General features: G+C 44.5%; 1 protein-coding gene across 1 annotated transcript in view; it reads left to right on the forward strand.

The window, feature by feature from the left end:
- Positions 1–21,417, forward strand: part of LOC115476840 — a 411,909-nt gene that overhangs the window by 372,722 nt on the left and 17,770 nt on the right. Inside the window, exon 8 of the mRNA XM_030213413.1 lies at positions 10,088–10,176. Within this exon, the coding sequence (XP_030069273.1) occupies positions 10,088–10,176 (89 nt within the window). The remainder of the gene's footprint in view (positions 1–10,087; positions 10,177–21,417) is intronic.

Below are 21,417 nucleotides of genomic sequence, written 5' to 3' on the forward strand. Positions count from 1 at the left end.
TGGAATTAGGTTTGAGAGTTAGGACGGGTCATTTGGATAGGCTTGTTTGAAGAGGTAAGTCTTCAGCAGTTTTCGGAAGGGTAGGTGTTCAGTGGTTTTTCGAATGTGTCTAGGTATGGCGTTCCAGAGTTGGCTGCCTACGACAGAGAAGTTGGATGTGTAGTAGGTTTTGAATTTGAGGCCTTTGCAGCTAGGAAAATGAAGATTGAGATATGTTCGAGAAGATTTGGACCAGTTCCTGGCTGGAAGATCGATCAGGTCGGACATGTAGCTTGGAGATTCGCCATTGAGGATCTTGTGGATCATTGTGTGGGCTTTGAAGTTTATACATTCCTTGATAGGGAGCCAATGAAGTTTTTCCCATAGTGGTGTTTTGCGTTTTTGAATCGTGATTTGCCAAAGATGAATCTAGCTGCTGTGTTTTGGGCGGTTTGGAGCTTTTTCATGATTTTGGCTTTGCATCTGATGAAGATGCTGTTGCAGTAGTCGGCATGGGTGAGCACTGTGGATTGTACTAGATTGCGGAAAGTTTTCTCTGGGAGGAATGGTTTCACTCTTTTCAGTACCCACATCATGTTGAACATCTTCTTCGTCGTGGCTTTTGCATGAGTTTCTAAAGTTAGGTGTTTGTCTAATGTTACTCCTAGGATTTTTAGATTGCCAGATATTGGGATGGTGACATCAGGGGTGGTTAGGGTGGTTGTGAGCTGAGTAGCATGTTGTGATGAAAGGATTAGGCATTGCGTTTTTTCTTTATTCATTTTCATCTTGAAGGCGTTGGCCCAGGATGCTAGGATGTTCATGGCAGTGATTATTTTCTCCGAGATTTCTGTAAGGGTGGATTGGAAAGGGATGAATATTGTGACGTCATCAGCGTAAATGAATGGATTTAGGCCAGATTTGGATAGGGATTTGGCTAGAGGAATCATCATAAGGTTGAAGAGAATCGGGGATAGGGGTGAGCCTTGGGGGACTCCGCATTTTGATGACCACGCAGGCGATATTGATGAGGATGATTTGACCTGATAAGATCTAGTGGTGATAAAACTTTTTATCCACTTAATGATGTTTCCGCCGATCCCTAGTTTGTCCAGTAATTTTGAGGATGTCATGATCTACCATGTCAAATGCGCTGGACAGGTCGAACTGCAGAAGAAGTATTTTGTTGCCAAATGAAATTTCTTGTTTGAACTTGGCTATCAGGGTGAGTAATACTGTTTCTGTGCTGTGTGCAGGTCGGAAACCCGATTGTGATTCATGTAGTATGGAGAATTTTTGTATGAATTCGTTAAGTTGGGAGGTCACTCTATTTTCCATCAGTTTGGTTAGGAGAGGGATGGAGGCCACAGGTCGATAGTTGGTGATATCATTTGCTGTTTTTTGGGGGGGGTTCGGTATTGGTGTTAGTAGAATATTGCCGTGTTCGGAGGGGAAGGAGCCTTGTTGAAGTAGGAAATTTAGGTGGGTGGTGAGTTCTGTGATGAATCACTCTGGGGCGTTTTGCCGGCTGAATATTGGCCATTAGCTGCATAATTTTTTTGTGCCTTTTAAATCCCTCTGATCCCCCTCCTGGCCCTCCCTCCTAGTTCGCTGCCATGAAGAAGACTCCCCTACCCCTACCCCCGCAGAATCGCCCCTCTCACCCCTGCAAACTGCCGTGAGAGGTCACGCAGTCATTTTTTTAGCAAAACGACCCCAACGACCCACATGGACCACCAGGGACAGCAAATATGCTCAGAGGGGCCTATCTAGATGACAGGGGGGTTGAAGGCAGGAGGCATTCCAGGGGGATGTGGGGGGCTTCTTCATGGTGCAGGATAGGCAGAGGGGTGAGGAAAGGAGAGGACTTTGTCGGTGGGCTGGGAGGGGGATCAGGGGATTTAAAAGGCTCAAAAACGTTATGTGCCGGCCAGTATTCAGCCACCACCTGCATAGCTAAATGGGCAGAATTAGGAAAGCTTTTGAGCTGTCCTAAATTTGCTCACTTAGCTATATGGATGCCAGCACTTATTATTGTTGGCACCTGCATAACCCCGGGCTCCTCCCTAACGATGCCCCTTATACTGCCCATGACCTGTCAATTTTTTTAAAATCAGTGGTCAGAGGCAATATTTGGTGGCACTGATTGGTTTAGTGCCCCTGAATATCGGGGGTTAGGCATCCCCAGGAGATTTAATCAGGCAGGAGCCTCTTATGCCCACTTAAATTACTTTGAATATCGACTGGCATATGTCTAGTTGGGAAAAGAAGTGAACCTCAGTCGCTCATGTTCCATGGTTCAAAGTGACCCCCAATTCTCCTAGCACCAGTCTCATGTTAGTTCCACTAGGGATTAAGTTGCCTTATATGGGTTTTTTGCTAAGGGCTAATGTTTCATACCCTTTAAGGATCGTTAAATATTTGTGCAGCTAACGAAAATTCAGGGTCATTTTTAAGCTTGTTCAGTGCCAGTTTCTTATGTGGATTTATGATATATGGGAAAGGCTGTAAAAGAGAAAAAGATAAAATGTATTATAGCCAAAATTCAGAACACAAAAATGAAAGCAGTTGTGTGTTTCTGTTCATTCATTCTTTGGAAAACCATCAGGAAATTTGTATTATAAAAAAATGTAGCTTTTAGGGGCACCTATATCAAAGAAGTTTTGCATTCTAGAGCTGGCCCAGTAGCCTACAGGTTGGTTTAATTTCTGGGCCTACTTGATGTTCAGCCTGGCAAGTGCTAAGGCTGCTACAGAGACAATATTTACAGCCTTCATGGTGGGAAGGGAATCTTAGTCATTGTACAACTACAGGTGGGATTTAAAATACATGCATAATTGATCTTGAGTGAAGTCACAGTCTAAAGCTTCACTATAATAAATAAAACAGAAAATAAACATAGACCGAAAACCACCTGGTGGGTGGGAGAGATCTTTTAATTAAAACACTGGGACCAAGTGCAAGTTCAGGAGGGGAACACGTGGCATTGAGTTACAGACATGCCAAGTCACACATATTAGTCTTGTGACACACAAATGTGGCCCTCTGCTCATATGCGGAAAGGTCCTCTTCTCACACATTCTCTCACTGCTCCTGTTTTTCTGCTCCTGCCCCTTCCCCTGCAATCAGCATCTCTCATTCTCTCTCCCTCTCAACATTCCTTCTCCAGCATCTCCCCTCCCCCCCCCCCCCCCCCCGCAATGGTCCTCCAAACTTGTGTGTCTTTGTCAGCAGCAGCAGTGATTAAGCCAGGCTACATCCAGCCAGCCCAGGGGCCTTCCCTGTGCCACGTCCCACCTCCTCTAATGCAACTTCCTATTGCCACATGGGCAGGAATCGGTAGAGAGAAGATCCCAGGACCAGTTGGAGACAGCCTGACTTAATTGCTGCTGCTGCCAGTGAAGACCCATAAGTTTGGAGGACCATGGGGGGGGGGGGAGAGGAGGGGAGAGAAAGACTGAGTTTGGATGAGGAGGAGAAGAGGAGAGAAGCTGGGCCCACAGAGATGCCAGACTGTGGGGGCAGGAGCAGGGGAGAAGGCGAAAGAGTTGCTGTCCCTGGGGTGGGAGTATGGAAGAAAGGGAAAAGTGAGGGGAGAAGCTGGATATGGAAAGGGACCAAGATACAGAGAAGAGATGCTAGATGGGGAGGAAGCATAGGTACTGAGGGGGAATGCTAGAAAAGGGGGAGATAGGAACAGAGAAGACCAATGCTGGACACAGGGGCAATAGGTTCACAGATGGGTGATGCTGAACACAGAGGGAAGATGGATGGTGAACACAGAGAAAAAAAATGTCAAATAGACAGGAGGTCCTGGAAAGAAAGGGAAAAGAAAACAGAGGCCGATAAAAGATACTGAGGCTAAAGTGAATGGAAAACTAAAATGCTCAGACAACAAAGATTTCATATTTATTGAGAGATGTCTATGTTTTGTGCTTGTAACCAAGGTGCTGTATTCTGCTAGTATGTATTTTCTGTATAGAGAGCTGTAGCAGTCCCATTTGTTCTGGTGATGTACTGGTATTTTAGAGCCCTGTGTAAAATTTACCTTGTTGCCTTTTCATGGATAAGATTCTTGCTCTTTGATTCCTGTGAGTCAGTGCTGTTATGGTATGGGTAAGGTTCTAAGTGTTTTTTTGTTTGTTTGTTTGTTTGTTTGTTTGTTTGTTTCTTTTGGCACAAGTTTGTGCATAGTGTTTTGCAGTGGAGGGATTGTTTATTGGCCATGCTGAGGTAGCATCAAATTTGAATACAGTTTAATACAGCTTCAGTTTGTCATGACATCAGACAGTAGATTAGAACATTTTGCAGGATCCAATTATGTTGAGGTGATTGTGTGGTTTAGTGTTGGCAAGTGCTTGAAATAACTAAGTTTAAAATATAAATGTGAAATATAAATCCATTTTTAGGTGCACGTGAAAGCATTACTTGTCATAAGAGTAGCCAGCAGCCTTTCCTCAGGCCTGAGTCCCTCCACACCTGCACAACATTTATACCCCAAATGTATTTCAATAAGCATCTCACTCATTGACCTTCAATTTCACTCATTGGGGTAGCAAATCTCAATCTTAGATGGGCCGCCCTTGGCATCTCTGGAGTTGGGATAAGCAGCATAAAATGTATTGAACTTTTCAGGATCTTGCCAGGTATTTGTGACCTGGATTGGCCACTGTTGGAAACAGGATGCTGGCCTTGATGGACCTTTGGTCTGTCCCAGTATGGCAATACTTATGTACTTATGTACCAAGGCCTGTTGCTGTAATGAATGGGTTATATAAGAGGGTGAGGCCCAATCAGGGATTTATATATGTCAGTCATTGTAAATGGCTATGAGAATTGTTCAGACAGGTCCTGGCTTGCCTGGAAATTTAGGTGTATATGAAGCTGAGTCAAAAAATAAAAGGAAATTTTGACTTCTAGAATATAGGTACTCACGCATAAAGCTGGCACCTACAAGCCACAACTTTTGTGAGACCCAACAATTACTTTATGATACCTATTAGACAGAACAATAACATGAATCAGAGCATTTTGATTGAGAGGAGATGATTGCTAATGCTGGAATCTGTGAAAATGCAGGAAAGGAAAAGGATGATGGAGGCAGCCACTGGGACAAAAGGTGATCCTGAGATAGAATAACATGTTAAACTAAAATATATGATAATGAAAAATGCAGATAAAAAACTGGAAGAAAATAAAGAATACGTTTTGGAAAAGAACAAAATAGAATGAACTTTATAGATAAAAGAGAAAGACACAAGGAGACCTCAAAGGACTGTAGAATAGATGGAGAACTTGGAGGTTTCAGAGCTTCAGAATATAAAAAGCAGTAAACTAGGGTGCTTTTTAGATTTTAGTTATTAAAAATAATTAAGAACATAACAGCATAAGAAACAGAATCCTTGCACTACAGATCAGCAACGCGGCCGCGCCGGAGACCGATGCTGAAGAGGACTTCAGCTGGCGGGGGTTGGGGACCCCCGCCAGCAAACATACCCAATGGCGGCGGGAGAGGGGGGTCAAAGGGGTCAGCAGTGGGGGGGGGCAGGGCCAAATCTACAGGGGCCCATGCCCCTGGTGGGTACTCAGCTAATTGGGCAAGTAGGACCACTTAAACAACAGTTCTAACTTCACCTGGTTAGCTATGAGGGTACGGCACTGAATATCGGCCATACCCATATAAACATAGAACATAAGAGTAGCCATACTGGGTCAGACCAGTGGTCCATCTAGCCCAGTATTATGTTTTCCAAACAGTGGCCAAGCCAGGTCACAAGTACCTGGCAGAAACCCAAATCGTGGCAACACTCCATACTACAAATCCCAGGGCAAGCAGTTGCTTCAACAGCAGACTATGGACTTTTCCTCCAGGAATTTGTCCAGACCTTTTTTAAACCCAGATATGCTAACCGCTGTTACCACATCCTCCAGCAAAGAATGATGCTGATGCTCTGAATATCTGGGTCTAATCTAGCCTGCAGTAGGCAGTGTTTAAAAAAACACTCACCATCTCTGGCAGGATGTTGGCCTGAAAACGTTTGGACCAGATATTTAAAACGATTTAAATGGCTAGGAGAGGCTCCTGACTTTTTAAATTGCCTGTCCAGGGCTAACCAGGTTGATTGCCACTGGCTGCATTTCAGGCCCTTCAGGTTTTAAAGGGAAAAAATGGTTTTATAGAACTTATTGTTCTAAGGGTGATGTAAGAGGATCTGAGAGTTCCTGCAATTTGAGAATCAAAAGTTAGAGAATAGTCAAATTTACAGCTGTGAATTGTAATGCAATTGAAAAGAGAGACTGGGATTTTATTAATACATGATTAAGCAGTATTAGTTGTTGTTAGTCAGGATGTTGCTTCCTTGCATTGTGCTGTGGGAGTTAAGGGGAAGTTCGCGCATCTAGTCAGGAAATGGAATGACTGGGATGTTATTAATACATGATTAAGCAGTATCACCTTGGATTTGAAGGGGTTTAGTTTCGTACCTTGTTGGAAAAGTCAGCTTGTATGTATTTTAGACTGATCTGTGTAATTCCCAATTTGGATATGTTTGTCAAACATGTGGCATTAAGGTTTTCCCTTTCAAGATGAATTATTCTAAAATTGAAGTGTTTTGCCTGAGGTGTAGGAAAGAGCATTGAAAGATCTATTCCCTTTCAAGAGAGCAAAATGAAGCTTAGAATATCTAGGAATAAGTGTTCTATGAGGGTAACTACACTCCTTTATTCCAGACTTTAACAAGTGATTTAGAGGTCTGGCACGAAATCCACGTGTTGTGGTTTGGTAGAATCCATGCTGTACTAATTGATATCTTTCCAAGTTGACTAATTTGTTCACAGTGCTACCAGTTATTGGCTCTTGAAAAAATATTGCTTTATATTCAGAAAATGTTGCTGGGGTTCATTTGGAAGAAACAACTGTCCATAGTATCTAAGAAGGTGCTTTATGCAGGCCAAAGAAGATGGGGGTTTAGGGGTTCTTACCTTGTAATAGTATCTTAAAGTTTGTTAATTGAGGACTCTCATAGACTTGTATAACACAACCAATAAGAAACAGTGGGTTGAAATAGAACCATTGGGAGCAGGCGAAATTAGGGAAGGATTCCTCCCATAGATTCCCCAGATTCAAAATTCAGTTAGATCAACTCTGTAGATCTTCAGAGGGGACTCACGAATCACTGGACTACAAAGGAAATCAATCCAATCTTTTGCCCATAATCATGATGCTTACGTGTAGGGTTACCATTTTTTGTCCTCATAAAAGAGGACACTTGCACCGCCCCTTTCACGTCCCCTGCCCCGCCCCTTTCACACCCCTACCCGACCCCTTTCACGCCCCCCTGCCCCGCCCCTTTCATACCCCTGCCCCGCCCCTTTCATGCACTCGCCTGGCCCCTGACACATATTCCCCTCCCCCGGTCACCCCCTCCTCCCCCATCACCTTCCCTCCCCCGTCATCTCCACTCCCCCCGTCACCTCCCCTCCCCTTACTCTACTATCCCTGGTGGTCTAGAGGTACCTCTTCGGGGCAGAAAGAGCCCCCTCTTTGCTGCCCAGAGCGCTGCTGCCAGCTCAGCTGCCCTGCATCCTGTAAGTCCGGCTCTCGGTGTTTCAAAATGGCCACCGAGAGTTGAAGTCTCGCAAGGTTGCTTCAACTCTCGGCGGCCATTTTGAAACACCGAGAACCGGACTCACAGTATGCAGGGCAGCTAGCAGCAGTGCTCCGGGCAGGAAAGAGGGGGCTCTTTCCTGCCCCGAAGACGAAGAGGTACCTCTAGACCACCAGGGATAGTAGAGTAAGGGGAGGGGAGTCCCGCCCCCGCCAGCCAGCCCATTTGTCCAGAAATCCGGACAAACAGGCAGGATGGCCAAATCCGTCTGGACACCCGGACATGTCCTCAAAAAGAGGACATGTCCGGGTAAATCCGGACGTATGGTAACCTTACTTATGTGGTGCTGTATAGTGATGATAAGTATTTAGCATAGTATGTCTCTGCTACAAAGTATTTGCAGTCTAAATGGTTATCTGAGACAGTGAAAGATAGTGACTTGTCCAGGGTCACAAGCAGTGTCATCGTCAGAATTAGAAATTGAATTCTGATTTCCCTGTTTCTCAGCTGCTTCCTCTTTCATAAGGAATGTTCTGTTGTTTGTTTAAACTGGAAATGAGGGAGGTCCTATACCACAGAAGGGAGAAAATAGTCTGTTAACTAAAGTAAGAGTGCTGCCTTCTGGGTTTTGATTTCTCTCAGGAGAAATACAGTTCTAAAAGTAGAACTATTTTGCATAGACACAGCATATGCTTTACAGAGAAGAGAAGACAAACCTTGGTACTAATAGAGTGATTGTGTTTGCCAGGGAATTTAGGCACAAATAAAGGCCTAATATTTTATTTATTGGGATTTAGCTCATACCTCTTTTTCAATAATAGCTCAAGGCAGTGGCGTTCCTAGGGGGGGGCGGTGGGTGCATTCCGCCGTGGGTGCACACCGCTGGGGAGGTGCCATGCGCCTGTCGGTGCCGCTCTTTCCTTGCTCCACCTGCCCCGGAACAGGTTACTTCCTGTTCCGGGGCAGAGGGAGCATAGAACGAGCGAAGCCGACAGGCGCGCGGCACCCCCCCCCCCCCCAAGCAAGTAAAAATGCACCCGGGGGGGGCGCATCGGCGATCTGCCCCAGGTGTCAGCCGCCCTAGGAACCCCACTGGCTTAAGGTGAATTACAATAGGTACAATAGGTATTTCCCTATCCATAGAGAGCTCACAATCTAGTTTGTACCTAAGTCAATGGAGGGTTAAGTGACTTGCCCAAGATCACAAGGAGATGCAGTGGAATTTGAACCAGCCCAGTGCTCTAACACTAAGCTACTCCTCCACTCTTGTACACTTGCCTGAGATGTAGCAAGTTACATAAACAGAATTAGGAGCTGGGTGGAAGACTTGGACATCCAACTGGATGTTCTACATTGCCAGAACAAGCAACAAAACTGAAAGCATCCATTTTCACATATATTTTTGATAATAGATATAAAGTGCTTTGTCAGTGGTATTTAACTCCACAGTGTTTACATGAAATTCACCCAAACTTGCTCATCAGGTTGTTTGAGGGGGGTGCAGGAGGAGAAGATTGATGCTTCATATTTTGTTACATTGCCCTATCAGGACTTTTACGCAACACCACAAAATGTTAGCTATCAAAGATGTCTTACAGGAGAGCTTCCAGAAGCAACACGATAGATAGATAGATAGATAGATAGATAGATAGATAGATAGATAGATAGATAGATAGATAGATAGATAGAAAGAATTGAATGGTCCATTCCCAGATCTTCAGAAGTCTACCAATAAACTGTGCATGTTATAACTGCAGTCAAATGGAAAGAAGTGCAGTCCCTGAAAGGCAAAAATTAGGAAGGAACACGTGTAGATGAAATGAGAAGCAGAACAGTGCAGGAGGATTGAGAGAGTTTCTGGGAGAAGGGGCTCTAGATGTTTACTTTATTCTTTCTCTCTTGCTCCTAACCCGAGTCGAAGCCAAACGCCTCCGTACATGAGGACATGTTGTTAGTCGGGATGTTGCTTCCTTGCATTGCGCTGTGGGAATTAAGGGGAAGTTAGTGCATCTAGCCAAGATATGGACTGACTGTGGAGAGCAGGTGTAAGCTGTGGTCAGCTCCCTAGGCCAGGATGTTCCAGTTAGTGGGGATTAGCTGTTTATGCAATCCCATGCTGTTTGTACCTTATGTCACAATTTATAAAGCATATTGTGGTTTGTCTTTTGAAAATGTTCAAAAAGAATTTTATGTTAAAAAGGAGGAAGAAGAGAGAGCTGGGAATAGTTAGCTCCTGTGATATTTTTATATTATATATATATATATATATATATATATATATATATATATATATATATATATATATATATATATGTGTGTGTGTGTGTGTGTGTGTGTGTGTGTGTGTGTGTGTGTGTGTGTGTGTGATGATTCAAATGAAATTTTGTTCTCAAAGAATTATTCTCAGAGCAGCACAATGCCTATAGTTAAATACATAGTTGCATATGAAAGAAATACAGTTGCTACATGTTTATCTGCTCTGTGTGTTCTGTTTTCTTTAGTTCCCAGAATACAGAAGAAGGTGGGGTTTGGCCGAACAACCAGATCGAGACGGAGAGACTTCAAGCAATGATCCTAGCATCAGCAAATGGTTTGTTGATAAATGTTTCAAAACTTGATGTGACTTTCTCTAGTGTTGTGAGAGAGAATCATAATTAGGAGTTTCCAAGTTTATCAAAAGCAGATGTGCCATCCTTCAGTGTATCAGCTGGTTAAGCTGGGTGACTGTTCAAGGTACCCGTTATAAAACTGTGTGGGACTACACATGCGTGAAAAGTAGATGCACCGCAACATGGCACCTGATGTTATGCGTCATATGTGTAGGCACCCTTAGGGGTGAAGAATAGGTGGTACAGGGCACACGTGCAACTTTGTAATATATACATGTACAAGGATGGAGGGGAATTTTATACTAACAAAATCAAAACTTTATTTAATTTGAAGTGCACACAGCATGCAAATGACCAGTAACAAATTGTTAAGAAAGAAAGCCTCGTCCCCAGGGCTGTTACACAATTGGCTGCCATCCCACAGGGAGTCCAACACTCTCATAGAGGGGCATTTTCGAACAGGGACACCCATCTCTAAGGGCGCCCATCTCTGAGGATGTCCCCGCGAAGGGGCGGGGTATCCCGTATTATCGAAACAAGATGGGCGTCCATCTTTCGTTTTGATAATACGGTCGGGGATGCCCAAATCTCAGAATTTAGGTCGACCTAAGAGATGGACGACCTCAGTTTTCGCTGATAATGGAAACCGACGACGCCCATCTCAAAAACGACCAAATACAAGCCCTTTGGTCATGGGAGGAGCCAGCATTCGTAGTGCACTGGTCCCCCTCACATGCCAGGACACCAACCGGGCACCCTAGGGGGCACTTTTACAAAAACAAAAAAAAAGGTAAAAGAGCTCCCAGGTGCACAGCACCCTTCCCTTGGGTGTTGAGCCCCCCCAAATCCCCCTCAAAACCCACTGCCCACAAGTCTACACCATTACTATAGCCCTAAGGGGTGAAGGGGGCACCTACATGTGGGTACAGTGGGTTTGGGGGGGTTGGACGACTAAGCATTAAGCAGCACAATTGTAACAGGTAGGGGGGGGATGGGCCTGGGTCCACCTGCCTGACGTCCAGTGCACCCCCTAACAACTGCTCCAGGGACCTGCATACTGCTGCTTGGGAGGAGGGTATGACATTTGAGGGTGAAAATAAAAAGTTGTGAAACATCATTTTTTGTGGTGGGAGGGGGTTAGTGACCACTGGGGGAGTCAGGGGAGGTCATCCCCGACTCCCTCTGGGGTCATCTGGTCATTTAGGGCACTTTTTGGGGCCTTATTCGTGAAAAAACAGGGTCCAGGAAAAGTGCCCTAAATTCTAGCTACAAACGCATCCATTATCGGCGAAAGGCGCCCATCTCTGTTCGGGTGATAACCACGCCCCAGTTCCGCCTTCACCACGCCTCCGACACGCCCCCGTCCACTTTGTCCGCATCCGCGACGGAGTGCAGTTGAAAGCGTCCAAAGTTCGGCTTTCGATTATACCGCTTTATTTGTTTTTGTGAGAAAGACGCCCATCTCCCGATTTAGGTCGGAACTTGGGCGTTTTTCTCGTTCGATTATAAGCTGGATAGGCTTCTTAAAGAAAGGAGACCCAAACAATGAGAAGAAAAACCTCCAAACCTCTGAGGAAAAACTCACTGTTACAAAAAAATAAACACCCTCACTATAAACTAAGGTCAACCAATACCAGTATGTTTTTTTCTAGCAAAAAAGGTGCCAGTACTCAAATGCTAGGCCACCCTTCAGGGGTGGGGTGATCACTAAGGGACCCACCCCACAATAGCCAGGCTCCCTGCAACCAGTCACCGAATCTATGACAAGGCAGAATTGGTGTGTAGAGCCTGAGCTCTTTCATTAAAACTTGTGGACCATGGGTCAATTTTAGTAGACAATGGAAAATGTGCCGGTACTCAGTACCCCCAAGTACCCCCTCAAAAAAAGCCCTGACCAATACACACTGTGCACTTCAACACTATAACGTCCAAAGTCATTAAATGCACCATCCCTTGTGCACATAAGCATTCACAACCCCAGAGCAGTCTGCAAATCACTTATAGGGCCTCTTATCAAGCCACGCTAGTGGTCCTCGGTGTGGTCATGCCGACAAAGCCCATTCACTTTCAGTGGGTTTCGTCGGCATTGCCATGGGGGAATCGCTAGTGCAGTTTGATAAAAGAGGCATTTAGCTTGCAATACAAATCCAATGTATCCTCATCTTCATATAACTAATCCACTCCAGGTGCAAAACGTGCTCAGCCAAGCACAACTGGGAAGTCGCTACTGCCTCTTCATACCCTCAACAAGAGCTTCTCATTTCACATATTGCTGCTTCAGGAGAAGGAACTTTCACACATAAAAGATTACAACATTAGGTCATGCCGAAAAGTACACGTGTTGCAAGCCAGTGTGGACTGGTGCAGTAGGCATACTGAGAGACAATGTTTGGGTGGAGCATGATTTATACACGTATTTTCTAAAATATGTGTAATCAGGGGTACATTTACATCTGCTCTTGAGCAGGAATGGAGAGCAGTTCTATCAAGCAGCACCTAGAGGGTGTCTAATTGGAGCCCATTCTATATAGAAAGGTGGGCACCTACTTTTTTTTTACAGAATACTAGCATAACCAGGTATATAAGGGTAAACATAAAAAACCTGGATATCTGCAACATAATGAAACCAAAGACCGTAATGGACATATCCAAACTCTTCCTTTCCCCCCCCCCCCTAAACTTCCCCAAAGTATTCATCATACCTGAACCTTATTCTACCATAATATCACCTTGTATTTGTTCATACCGGAACTGGCAAACGCCGTTACAGTACTATGTAAGCCACATTGATCCTGCTAATAAGTGGGAAAATGTGGGCTACAAATAAATAAATATAGGGTTAGGTGCAAGTTCATATGCCATTCATAGAGCTAGTATAAATACTCCTGCCTAAATGACAAAGATATGCGCATAACACAGTATTCTATGTGATGTGCATAGGTGGGATCCATCTTCCACCCAGGCTTATGTATTTCAGATTTCAGTGTTTGTGTGTGTATGTGCACACATACATATGCCAATATTCTGGTCATTTACAAGCATTATTTGTTTTGTATAAATGTTAGTGCCGTTTTCATAGCATCGCCCCTGTAATGTCTGCACCTTCACTTCAGTCTAGGTGTGATTTCTGCAAGATATGAGCTAAAATGTTATAAAACATATACATATTTTCAAAGTACTTAGACTTGCAAAGTTCCATAATAACCTATGAAACTTTGTAAGTCTAAGTGCTTTGAAAATGAGACCCAAATATTATAGGCACCTATTTGTCTTTATAAAACAGGCTAAAAATAGATACTTTACCAGCAAAAATAGCATAGGCGGTCATATACTAATGTTTAGTGCATGCGCTAATTACCCCATAGGAATAAAATGAATCTTGCAGCAGATTATATGCACTAGCACAGTCACTGCACATTGACCTTTAGTTAATGATCCCCTGTGGTAGCGTGATTTGCGGTTGGCTATAGGACCTCACAGACACAGGCAGATTGCAGTTTGTGAACAAGTAATCAAAACAATACAGTCTGTTCCCTCTCACAGACTGAGTTCAACCCTGGAAAACAACCACAATAACTTCCTTCTATCTCTGGCGGTTTCTATCCTTCTTCAGCACAGTCCACTTACTCATACATAAATCCAGTTCTGGCTCCAACAAGGACACTCAATACCTGGGTCTTCACAGATACTTAAAGTTAAAATGACAGTGGCAATAAATCCATCCATTAAAGTTCAGGATTAGGAAACAACTAAATCTAAAACAGGAGGATCCTCCTATGTAACAAAATGTTGATAAAATACGCATCTTTCTAAGGCTGTTTTCTTAACTAGAGATGCAGTTTATAAAATCCCAAGCTATGACTTCTCAGTAGCAGGCTGAGGGTAGATTCAGTGGCATATTAGCAGTAGGTTAAGTCTGCAGTGTATGTTCGTACAGTGCATTTTAGATGATGGAAATTCAGGGCATTTGAAGGATTAGTGCAGTTACGTAAGTGTTCATTTATTTATGGGGTTTTTGGCTCAGACGTTTCCACCTGCTCCTTTGAAATTTAATTAGCTTAGTCAGAATCAACTTGAGCTTTCATTTAGTCCTGCATTGGGCTTTCACTCCCCCTCCATCCATTTTCTGTTCCCCCCTCGACATACTTAGTTAAGTCACTGTTTTCTTTATTTGGATATAGCTCACACCTTTTGTAGTTCTCGCTCAAGGTGAGTTATTTTCCTTTACCCAAGAGGGCTCACAATCAAAGGGGGGGGCAATCTAAATATAGGGGCAGCAAAGACGCACCCTTATAGAAGAGTAACAGAAAGCCGCTTTGGCGTACTGAACTTAGGTGTGACAGTTTACACCAGGTTAATGGCAGGCAGAAGCTGCTGTGCCAAGGTACATCACTAGACGGAACACCCATGACACGCCCATGCTCTGCCCACTGGTACAGCCCATTTGCTGGTATGTACCATGAGAAGAGCACCTAGCGTGTAAATGCCAATTAGTGACATCATTCATGCAAATAAGTGCACCTGTCCTATAAAATGGTATGCACAACTGGCACCTACATTTAGACTTAATAGATTTACCCTTTAAGTTTGGACCTGAGGTAATGTAGGGTTAAGCCTAGTGGTTAGTGCAGTGGCCTGAGAACCTGGGTTCAATTCCCACTGTAGTTCCTTGTGACTCTGGGCAAGACACTTAAGCCTCCATTGCCCCAGGTACAAATAAGTACCTGTATATAATATGTAAAGCACTTTGATTGTAACCACAGAAAGGCGGGATTTCAAATCCCATCCCCTTTCCCTTAAGTGACTTGCCCAAGATCACAAGGAGCTGCAGTGGGATTTGGGCCGGGTTTCCCTGGTTCTCAGCTCGCTGCTTTAACCATTAAGCTACTCCTCCACACCTGTTGTGACACTCCTCAGATGAGGGCCACACACCAGGACTCTTTCTGCAACTCTTCAATTGTGGGCCATAGTTCTGGTCATCAAGGGGGTAATTTTATAACAAGACGCCTATGTGAGAAGTCCAAAAATCATTTATTTCAAGTCCATGTTGTAAAGGTAACGTGGAGGGGCATAATCGAATGGGGATGCCCATCTCTAAGGACGGCACCGCGAAGGGGCGGGGAAACCCGTATTATCGAAACAAGATGGGTGTCCATCTTTCGTTTCGATAATATGGTCGGGGATGCCCAAATCTCAACATTTAGGTCGACCTTAGAGATAGTCGACCTAAATATTGAGATCACTGACATTAAAGATGGGCGACCTCGGTTTTCACCGATAATGGAAACTGAGGACGCCCATCTCAAAAAGGACCAAATCCAAGGCATTTGGTTGTGGGACGAGCCAGCATTTGTAGTGCACTGGTCCCTAGGGGGCACTGCAGTGGACTTCCTAAATTGCTCCCAAGTCCATAGCTCCCTTCCCTTCTGTGCTGAGCCCCCCAAAACCCACTCCCCACAACTGTACACCTCTACCATAGCCTTTATGGGTGAAGGGGGCACCTACATGTGGGTACAGTGGGTTTTGGGGGGGGTTTGGAGGGCTCAACGTTTACCACCACAAGTGTAAGAGGTAGGTGGGGGAATTGGCCTAGGTCCGCCTGCCTGAAGTGCATTGCTTCCACTAAAAACTGTTCCAGGGACCTGCATACTGCTGTAACGGAGCTGGGTATGACATTTGAGGCTGGCATAGAGGCTGGAAAAAAATGTTTTTTATTTTCTTTTTTGAGTGAGAGGGGGTTGGTGACCACTGTGGGAGTAAGGGGAGGTGATCCCCGATTCCCTCTTGTGGTCATCTGGTCAGTTCCGGCACCTTTTCGAGGCTTGGTCATGAAAAAAAGGGACCAAGTAAAGTCGGCCAAATGCTCGTCAGGGACGTCCTTCTTTTTTCCATTATCGTCCGAGGTCGCCCATCTCTTAACCACGCCCCCGTCTCGCCTTCGGTACACTGCCGACACGCCCCCGTAAACTTTGGTTGTCCCCGTAACGGAAAGCGGTTGAGGACGCCCAAAATCGGCTTTCGATTATGCCGATTTGGGTGACCTTGAGAGAGAGACGCCCATCTCCCGTTTTGTGTCGGAAGATGGGCGCCCTTCTCTTTCGAAAATTCACCTGATAGACACCCAGAACAAGCCCCAACATTGTGCAAATGTCTGCACATAAATTTCATTGTGCTATGAAAAAGGTGTAAATATGTGATGTACTCTGTGTACCCACACGTTTTATAAGAAGGAATGTGCACTGCAACTCTGCCACCACCCAACCAATGGCCCTGGGAATATCTGCATGGAGATCGCATAAACGGGGGCATCTTTCTGTGCACCTACTTTTTACGCTTGCTTGTAGTCACACAATGTTATAAAAGCTCTTTTCTGAGTACAAAATAGGCTTAATTGTAGAAAATGCTTTCTCAGATTGCCCCAAATGTCACAGTTGAAGAATCACTGCATCCCCAGCTCCACCCAAACCAAGGAGCAAAACCAAACCCGGGTCCTCTGCATGGCAATGGTCAGCCACTTAGCCACGGGCCAGCCTAACTTAAAAATTCATGAAGTGAGACATCATTGGGTGAATAATATTATGGTTTAAGTCTCTTATGAGAGCATATGTCCCCCAATATTCAGCTGGCGGCAGTCAGCTTTTTTAAAAATGCTGATTGTCGCCAGCAAAATTATCCCTCGATATTCAGTGCCGGGCCATATCTGGGCACCAGCACTGAATATCAGGGGATAATTTGGGGCAGGCAGGCTGCTGGAGGTTATGTAGGCCTGGCCATTATTCATCAGGGGCCGCATAAGAGTTATGTGGCGCCGAATGAATATCGGGCCGCTCCACCCCGCATAGCATTTGTTTTTCAAAATATAAAAGCCCCCAAGCCCTCTCCCATCCCAATGTCCCCTCTTTCCTTCCTTCCCTACCCCCCAAGCATTAAGACCCTCCTCCGCCTCCCCCCACAGGTGAAGATAAGCTCCCTTCCCCTGGGCTTACCTACATCCCTGGTGATCCAGTGGGGTCATTGGGGCAGGAGCGCAGCTCCCTTGCTTCTGCCTCTTGTGGCACCTCGGGAAAATGGCTGTCATGACCTCTCGTGGCACTACATGAAGTACCACGAGCTGCCGTGGGGGCTTACCTTCACAATTGGGGGGAGGCAGGGGGTTGAGGGTCTTTCTGGGGAAGGTTCTTAATGCTTGGGGGGTAGGGAAGGAAGGAAAGAGGGGACACTGGGATCGGAGGGAACTCGGGGGCATTTTTCTTTTTTTTTTAACAACGAACAAAACCTTATGCGGGTGCCAGCCCAATATTCAGAGCCGGCAACCACAAAGCTAAGCGGCCTTATTTAGGACAGCATCGCCCCTGACCTGCCCACTTTTTGTTTGGCGGTCTCAGGAGATATTCGGCAGCACTGTCCAGTTAAGTGCCTCTGAATATCCCTGGTTAGGCACTGGGAAGCTATTTAAACGGGCAGGAGAGGCTCCTGCCTACTTAAATCGCTTTGAGTATCATCTCCATTGTCTTAACCCATTCAAAACCACTGAATGATGCAGTTTTGGTACTGATTAAGAATGTGAACAGAGGCATCAGAATTGAGACGTGTAGGTCAGGATGTGCTCAGTTCCGGTAGTGTTTTAAGAAAAGGATCAACCAGCGTAGAAGGCTGCAAGAGGGCACATACATTTGTCAGCATGTGCAATGGGAGCATCTATTTTACAAATATACACATGGGGGAAATTGGCGGAGGAATTGGGACAACTTACATGTGTAAGGTGGTGTTTCACAGCTCATATGTGTAAGTACTGGTGTTTGTATACAACATAAGGTGACATTTCACAGCTCACATGTGTAAATGCCAATGCTTATACATATAAAATGACATTTCATAGCTCACATATATAAATGCTGATACGTGTACATGTAAGGTAGTATTTTGCACCTCACATGTGTAAATGCTGACCCGTGTCAGGTAGTGTTTTGCAGCTCACAAGTGTAAGTACTGACACATGTATATGTAAGGTGGTGTTTTACAGCTCACAAGTGCTAACACATGTATGTGTAAGGTGGTGTTTTGCAGCTTACATGTGTAAGTGCTGACACGTGTGCGTGTAAGGTGGTGTTTTGCAGCTCACATGTGTACGTGCTGACATGAGTACATATAAGGTGGATTTTTGCAGCTCACACGTGCATGTACTGACACATGTACATGTAAGGTGATGTTTTGCAGCTCACAAGTGCTGACACATGTATTTGTAAGGTGGTGTTTTGCAGCTGATATGTGTAAGTGCAAGGTGAAGTTTTGCAGCTCACATGTGTAAGTGCTGACACATGTATGTGTAAGGTGGTATTTTGCAGTTCACATGTGCAAGTGCTGACACATGTACGTGTAAGGTGGTATTTTGCAGTTCACATGTGTAAGTGCTGACACATGTACGTGTAAGGTGGTATTTTGCAGTTCACATGTGTAAGTGCTGACACATGTATGTGTAAGGTGGTATTTTGCAGTTCACATGTGTAAGTGCTGACACATGTATGTGTAAGGTGGTATTTTGCAGCTCACATATGTAAGTCTCGATTCTTGTATATGTAAGTTATTTCACAGCTCACATATGTGAATGTGCTAATTACATACAAAGGCCACAATCTCCAGTACAGGGCTGCCTGAAATAAACACTTTTTTAAAAAGCCTATATGTGTCAGGGAGCAGCTGCAAATCCTCATGTGAAAATATTAGGTCATACTATTTTCCCACCCTCTGCATCCTTTCAGAAATTTAAGGGCACTAATGTTCTCAATCGAGTTCTTTCATTGAAAACAAAAGGAATGTTATATCTCCACACAATTATTATAATTGATCTGTCTGCTCGTTGAATTTTTTAATGCTACATCTGCCGTAAGCAATCAGTAGGAATGTGAAGCTTGTTTCAGCAGAAGGAAATATTTGATTCTGAAGCAGTTTCAACTCTTTTCTTTCTTTTACTTTTTTTTAATGGAAAATTGTGTCTTTCAATGTGAAACAGTAAAAGAAGCTGTTGCACAGAACAAATTGTGTTAAATAAACAAGTTCTGTATTCTCATATTTAGATAAAATCAAAGGCCTCTCTTTCAGTTTATGCTTAAAATGACAGAAAACATTCCAAACATCTTTGAAACCAAACAGAGCTGATAATGTAAACAGAGTTCTGTTATAAACCAAATCATCCTTTTATTTATTTCTGTGCTTGCTCAGTACTTGATTGGAAAATACGTTACTAAGAGACCAGTTTACTAAATATCGTTAATGAGTTAACATGTATTAAATGTATGTGTTACCACTTAGCGCAATGGTTCCCAAACCTAGTCCTGGAGGCACCCCAGCCAGTCAGGTTTTCAGGATATTCATAATAAATATTCATAAGAGAGATTTGCATACACTGCCTCCACTGCATGCAAATCTCTCTCATGAATATTCATTGTGGATATCCTGAAAACCTGAGTGGCTAGGGGGCCTCCAGGACTAGATTTGGGAACCAGCGCACACTAATGCAAGTTTAAGATATGTTCATAACAACATAAATGTTTGTATTAAAATTTAAATGAGCTGATTAATAAACAAAGAGGCTCATTTTCTAAGCACATAGACTTACAAAGTTACATATGTTGCTATGGAACTTTGTAAATCTATGTGCTTTGAAAATGAGCACCAAAATATGCTAATCAGTCCACTGCAATTTTAAAACAAAGATCCGTTCCATGCTACTGCCACCATTAAGGTAAAACCTTGACTACATCTCTAGAGTTGTAGCAAAAGGTCTTCATGTTAAAACACAAACCAATGCATGTTTTAATGCATGTGATAGCGGTGGCGTACCGAAGGCAAGACGGAGGGGGTGTTCCGCCCCAGGTGCATGCTGCAGGAGGGGTGCAGGGAGCAGCTGCACGGCTGTCGGTTCCGCCGGTTCCCTGCTTCCTCTGCTGTTACTTTCTGTTCCGAGGCAGAAGGAGAAGAGAACCAGTGGAGCCGACAGCCGCACAGCTGCTCCCAGCACCCCAACAGGTAGGAAGAATGCACCTTGGGAGGGGAGGGGGCCTGGAGGTGATGCTGCACCCAGGGGGGACGGATGACACTCCACCCGGGGGGGGGGGGTACGCAGCGGTGATCCGCCCCAGGTGGCAGCCGACCAAGGAACGCCACTGTGTGATAGCAGAACTTTAACTTGTATAAAGGCTTTAGTGAAAGCACTTTAAATGCAAGCAGTAACATGCTTTAAAATGGCAGATTGCTCTACACTTTTAATGCAGTATAGGAAATAATCCCCTAAAAAAGGTGCTAGGCATTTAGGGGGCCTTTTACTAAAATTTAGCTCAAGTTATCTGCAGCAGGGTCCATTTTATTCGTATGGGCTCTACTGCAGATAACTCGAGCTAAGCTTTAGTAAAATACCCCCTTAGGTCATTTATATTGTCTGTCCTTCTGGTTCTCGGAGGCCAGTGTATTAAACAGTATCTGTATTAGCAAATGCAATAATATACAAAAAAAAATGCCAATTAACACAAGTGCATCATGGGCACATTGAATGCATGATATCTTGCATTACCAAACAAAAATTATATCTAAAATAGGTAACAGACTTATTTTCGAAAGAGAAGGACGCCCATCTTTTGACACAAATCGCAAGATGGGCATCCTTCTCACAGGGTCGCCCAAATCGGCATAATCGAAAGCCGATTTTGGGTGTCCTCAACTGCTTTCCGTCGCGGGGATGACCAACGTTCACGGGGGCGTGTCAGAGGCGTAGCAAAGGCGGGACTGGGGCGTGCCTAACACATGGGCGTCCTCGACTGATAATGGAAAAAAGAAGGGCGTCCCTGATGAACACTTGGGCGACTTTACCTGGTCCTTTTTTTCTTACGACCAAGCCACAAAAATGTGCCCTAAATGACCAGATGACCACCGGAGGGAATCGGGGATGACCTCCCATTACTCCCCCAGTGGTCATTAACCCCCTCCCACCCTCAAAAATATATTTTTAAATATTTTTCCAGCCTCTATGCCAGCCTCAAATATCATACCCAGCTCCATGACAGAAGTATGCAGGTCCCTGGAGCAGTTTTAGTGGGTGCAGTGCACTTCAGTCAGGTGGGCCCAGGCCCATCCCCCCTACCTGTTACACTTGTGGTGGTAAAAGTGAGCCCTTCAAAACCACCAGAAACCCACTGTACCCACATGTAGGTGCCCCCCTTCACCTCTTA

This window comes from Microcaecilia unicolor, chromosome 8, assembly GCF_901765095.1.
Source record: "Microcaecilia unicolor chromosome 8, aMicUni1.1, whole genome shotgun sequence".
Lineage (NCBI taxonomy): Eukaryota > Metazoa > Chordata > Amphibia > Gymnophiona > Siphonopidae > Microcaecilia > Microcaecilia unicolor.